General features: G+C 31.0%; 1 protein-coding gene across 1 annotated transcript; it reads right to left on the bottom strand.

Annotated features, from left to right (window-relative positions):
- Positions 1 to 1,147: 1,147 nt before the first annotated feature.
- Positions 1,148 to 1,471, bottom strand: LOC127103509 (putative lipid-transfer protein DIR1). Its single transcript, XM_051040762.1, has one exon. It carries the CDS (start codon positions 1,469 to 1,471, stop codon positions 1,148 to 1,150), a length of 324 nt encoding a protein of 107 aa, XP_050896719.1.
- Positions 1,472 to 6,199: the final 4,728 nt, after the last annotated feature.

Here is a 6,199-nt window from a genome sequence, read left to right on the forward strand (position 1 = left end):
ATTATCATGAAGATCGACAGCATGTCAGCTATCAATCTGGCGAAGAATCTGATAGCACATGGTTGAAGCAAGCACATCGAGATGAGGTTCCATTATCTTCGAGAGCAGGTAGCAGATGGGAAGATGAATGTGGAACACTACAGAACTGAGAATCAGATTGCAGATATCATGACGAAGGGAGTGCAAGTCGAAGTGTCCAGAAGACTAAGAGCTATGATGAATGTAGATAGCTTAGACACAATGAATTATGTGGTGTGTTGAATTGTAATTCCTTGTATCGAAGAAGGTTGCTCGACAGAGAAAGGAAGTGTCGAACCACCTAGTGTGTTGAGTTGTATTAGTGTGTCGAAGCAGGTTGTTTCACACAGGATTTCGACTTATGCCTATTTTAGTAGTGTTAGCTATTTTGGACTTTTATAATTTTGGGTTTTAGCTTGAGGTCCAAGTTAACCTAAATCTATAAATAGAGGGGGTAACCCTTATTTTTGTAATGAAGTGAATAAAGTATTCATAACATTGTATTCACAATATTTTGCAGTTGCAAAGTGAAAAGAAGTTTTCCACAGTTTGTGAACAGAGAGAAACTCTGCAGAATTTTAATTCTTCTTCTCCTTCATCGTTCTTTACATTCTTTATTTTTCCATTGTTCTTTTCTTTTTATTGCTATTGTGTGGATAATGACAATCTTATTCATCAAGATTGATCGAAATTCTCCATAGATTTTGGGGGAATTTCCAACAATAAATATATAAGTGACTATGAATAAATTACTATTCATCTCATACTCTCGCATAATATATATTTCACCACATAATATAATACATATTTAATCAACTGCAAGTTAAATTAAGATTTTTTTTCCTCTACCTTCTCTTGTTTAGTTATAAATTTGGTTTATTAATATTAATATGCATATTCTAGAAATAGTTTTTAACCAAGGCAAAACATGGTCGACAACAACAAACGACCATGTCATATCCATGACATTAGCAATAACAACAAACACACTGAAATCAAAAGAAAACATAAATACCACCCCTAAAGAATAATTAAAGTGGTTGAAACGAGACATCTTAAAAAGTCAAAATCTTGGATTAATTATATTATATATTTATTACATATACATGAGTTCCACTACTACACATAATCACTTGCAATGGAAAGCGTCCACAATCTTACACTTAACAGGAAGTTCCAAGGCTTGTTTAGGATTAATACCATATAAAGAAAGCAACCCTGAATCCTTATAACCACAGAAGCATTGAAGATCAGCATTGGCAGTAGCAGAACAGCAAGCATGGGATGGAACTTTATAACTAACATGCGTGTAATTCTTCTCGTTACTCACATAAGGCTCGCATGCCTTTCGCTCGTCTCTTGTCATGTTACAGATTGTCACACCATTAGCAAACATAGTATTAGCAATGACCAGCAACATTCCCACAATCAAAACCTTCTTGTATGCTTCCATCACTTTGCTTAAACTTTCACTCTTATTTTCCACTTTACTATTTTCATAAGAATGACAACTATATATATATTGGATGTGAAAAAATTGAGTATTGTTGGCCAGTTGGTAATACTATAGGCCGGCCATGCTCTCTAATCATGCGAATGAACGTCTTTACTCATTAGATACCTCATAGGGAAAACTTCGTAATATCGTTAAGGAATTGGAAAAGGCAAAACAAACGTACTATACTAACTATAATATATGTGATGTTTTAAAGGGGCATCCATAAGACAATCTATTTTAATCTTTTATACTCCCTCCAGTTTTATTTATAAGAAGAAAAAAATATTTTTTTTTTAATTTTAAATATAAGCAAATGTCAACCAATCAAGATGTATTTAATGCGTTTATTTTAAAAGCATTTTTACATTAATTACTTAATATTATTACTAGAAGATAATTTAATTGAAAATATATTAGTAATTGTGTTGTCTCTCTCATATAAAATCAAGAAATTTAAATGCACTTAACTATATTTTTTAATAAACGTGAAATTTATCTTCTTTTTTTTTATAAATCATGTCGGAGTAGTAGATATACTTCCTCCGATCACTATTATAAATAAAAAAAACCACCTTAAATCTTGGTCACTATTATAAACAAAAGTCATTAATTTTAAAACTAATTAATATTTATATTACTGATTTACTCTTAATTTATTTCAAAAGCATTTATTGTTAGTAGTTAATTCATCAAATACAACTAAGAATATTATAGTAAAATTTTCTTTGATTGCACATGAAATCAAAAAAATTAATTACAGTTAGACAATTTTTTTAATCCATGTGAAAGTAATTATTTTTTCTATAATGTTGTCATTTCATACAAATCCGTTATGAGCACACCGATTCAATTCATTATTAAATCGATATTTTTACTCATTTCATTTTCTTTTGATTAAATTAATTAATTTAGTAAAATTTTGTTTAACTGGTTTAATTTTGATTAATCAAATTCAATTAACTTGATTATTTGATTTAATTAAATAATCTTGATAATTAATCTTAATTAACTTAATTAATCAATTTAACCAAATTTTAATAAATTAATTTTTTTAATTAGAAGTTGACCGATTTCTTTCATTATCACAATTTCACCATTAATTTCCACTACCTTTGCATAATACAAATTTGATTCCATTCCTTTTCATCATCAATACAAAACCATGATAAACCATTAAAATTACACGTTTCTCGATTCAATATTGAGCCCCCATTTTCAAATATCTCAGTAAGTCGATTGCTTTTAGCATCGCCAACAACCTCACATAGCTTACTCTTGGACTTTCTTACAATGACACCATATATGGCCAAATCATCATCACCATGCCATGTAGAAGTCCAATTTTCTGCAAGCTTCTTCTTTTTCTTCTCAAGCACCAACGATGCAGCCGCAAGTGAACGACTATGTGAAGTAGTAAAAGATATCGAACCATAAAAACCAATGGCATAAGTACTAAATTACGTCTTATTGGTGTATATCTAGAGAAATATAAAATATGGATTTTGGTAAAACAACTTATTTGAAAAATCACTTAAATCTCAATTGAGGCAAGCAGGACCTGGGGTTATAGTTCTTACTCTAACACAATCGCATGATCCATGCCACTTCTATTATGTGAATTTCGCATAAATTATAGAAAATAGATAAATATGGGCAATATCTGCTTTCGCCGGTGCATTTCCTTATCGACAACGGATAACCCATCTACTTTCACACGGCCGAATTATTCTTTGAAGATTCTTTACTTTTTTTGGCTATATAAATCTCTTAAACAATAAAGAATTTGGAGGCAATGTGGCTCTTAAAGTTAACATTTCCAAAGCCTTTGATACTTTGAGTTGGGCCTTTCCTTCTTAAGACTCTTGATTTCTTTGGTTTCAACAACAAATTCTACAAGTGGATTCATGTGATTCTTAAATATGCTTTCCTTTCCATAGGCATGAATAGAAATAAATTTGGATTCTTCAAATGTTCCAATAGTGTGAGGCAAGGATATCCTCATTCTCCTCTTCTCTTTTTCCTGCCTGAAGAAGTGTTAAGTAGAAGAGTATTAAAGTTGGTTGCGGAGAATCAAATATCATTGATCAAGGGGTCTAGACATTGCAAAGTTCCTTATCATACCCTCTATCCAGATGATATCATGATCTTTTGTAGAGGGTATCAAAAATATATAAAGTTATTGCCAATCTGCTTTCTAATTATGCTAGTTGTTCTGGTCAAATTTGTAATGCATCTAAATCTCTTATTTATGTAGGAGAAATGACAAGGAGTAAACACAAAAAATTGGATAAAATTCTAGACTTCTCTATAGATTTTCCTACTTTCTTGTATCTGGGAGCATCTATTTTTATTGGAAGACCTAAAGCTCAACACTTTCAGTTCGTAGCTGACAAGGTGAGGCTCAAACTTATACCTTGGAAGGCAAGTCTTCTTTCAATTATTGAAGAGTGCAGTTGCTCAAATCAGTGATTCAGAGTATGCTTATGTACTGCATCCGCATTTACAACTGGCCTTCTAGAATAATCGAAACTATTGAAACCAGGATGAGAAGCTTCATTTGGAGTTGTAACTTTAAAAAGAAGAAAACAATTATTGTGCCTTGGAAAACTTGCTTTAAAATTCTCAAGGAATGAATTCTTAGATTAAGGTCTTTAAAGACTTGCAATGAAGCTTCGAACCTGCATCTTTGTTGGAACTTTTATCAATCCAAAAGGTTGGTCTCAACTCCTTGCTTCTAGAATTATAAGAAACGATGGAACCATTTCACACAACATTAAATCCTCTTTATGGAGCAGCTTCAAATCATGATTTGGCACAGTCAAAGATAGTACTCATTAGTTGATTGGAAATGATGCTCTAATCAATTTTTGGCTTGATAGCTGGTTAATGAACCTTTGGCCCATAATTTTAAAATCCTTGATATTTACACAACACCCTCGCTTCAAAGGTGAGTGACTTTTTGAACAACAACACTTGGTTTATCCCTAATAACATTAAAATTTCTTTTCTAAATTTGGAATCTCTTATTTCTATTGTCTATATTCCATCTCTTCATAAAATTTATTTTTATACATTATTCATTGTTTAAGTGATGAGATAGTGAAAGGCTTATATTGAGAGTTATGTAGTTATGTTGTTCTGTTGTTGTACTGAAATTGTAATTCAAGAGCATAGTTCTCTTTTATCTTTGTAAATGACTTTGAGGTTTCAAGTTAAAGCTAGTAAAACATTGGTGTAAGGAAAGTTGTTAGGTTGATTCTGATGTAAAAGCTCAAGTTATTTTACTGGAAATATCAAGAGGAAACTCTTTGGAGCTGGATTAGACCGTGTGGGTTAAGGTCAAACCACTATAAATTTATAATGTGTTTTCATAATCAATTAGATGAAAAAGAAATTGGTCCAAAGCCTTGTATTCCCTTTTCTGAATACTTGGATATGAGTTGCCTTACTCGACTATTCAAGTATTTGTCATCCATTCAAAACACCTTAACTATTATTAAACCCTTATATAATTAAGGATGAAACAGGAGATGGTCTTGAGCCTTCGATTCCTCTCCTCGACTATTTGGGTATGTGTTGCCTTACTCGACTATCCGATTAATCGTCTTCCAACAAAATATCTCAACACACCAAACCTATATTTTCTCTCTCTCGTGCGATCGAAACCAATCAAATAATACATTCTATACACTAATCCAACTTGTCACCCCATGTGACCAAAACTCTTTTCAAAAAGAACATTATTTAATGCCTTCTAACGCGCATAACAAACTAGTGCTTAAGTCTCCTCCGAGAGTAGACAAGCCAATATTTAGTCTTTAGAATGTGATCTAAACAGTTGTTCATTAAAAGACACCCACAAACTGTAGTTCCCCGAACTATGAATGCTCTGATTTCTTTATTGCGCCCTAAGGCTACGTAGGCACGAGATTGTGAGATCTTGGCGAGCACACTAATAAAAAAATCCATTTTCCCCTTTATGAGGTTTCCATCCATCTCTCTTTTTCAAACATTTTATCACTAGAAGAAAACAAACGACATCAGCTAACATTCAAATTACAAATTAGACTAAAAGGCTCTCGTTGAGTAGAAATCAATATGCATTTAATGCGTTTATTTTAAAAGTATTCTTACATTAATTACTTAATATTGTTAATAGAAGATAATTTAATTGAAGGTATATTAGTAATTGTGTTGTCTCTCTCATATAAAATCAAGAAACTTAAATGCACTTAACTATATTTTTTAATAAACATGAACTTTGTCCTTTTTTTTTATAAATCATGTCGGGGTAGTATATATACTTCCTCCGATCACTATTATAAAAAAAAAACCACCTTAAATCTTGGTCACTATTATAAACAAAAGTCATTAATTTTAAAACTAATTAATGTTTAAATTACTGATTTACCATTAATTTATTTCAAAAGCATTTATTGTCATCAAATACAACTAATAATATTATAGTAAAATTTTCTTTGATTGCACATGAAATCAAAAAAATTAATTACACTTAGACAATTTTTTTAATCCATGTGAAAGTAATTATTTTTTCTATAATGTTGTCATTTCATACAAATCGGTTATGAGCACACTGATTCAATTCATTATTAAATCGATATTTTTACTCATTTCATTTTCTTTTGATTAAATTAATTAATTTAGTAAAATTTTGTTTAACTA

Source organism: Lathyrus oleraceus, chromosome 7, assembly GCF_024323335.1.
Source record: "Lathyrus oleraceus cultivar Zhongwan6 chromosome 7, CAAS_Psat_ZW6_1.0, whole genome shotgun sequence".
NCBI lineage: Eukaryota > Viridiplantae > Streptophyta > Magnoliopsida > Fabales > Fabaceae > Lathyrus > Lathyrus oleraceus.

What these genes read in the sequence shown, in the direction of transcription:
- LOC127103509 (XM_051040762.1), bottom strand. Translation starts at nt 1,471, where the DNA reads ATGGAAGCATACAAGAAGGTTTTGATTGTGGGAATGTTGCTGGTCATT.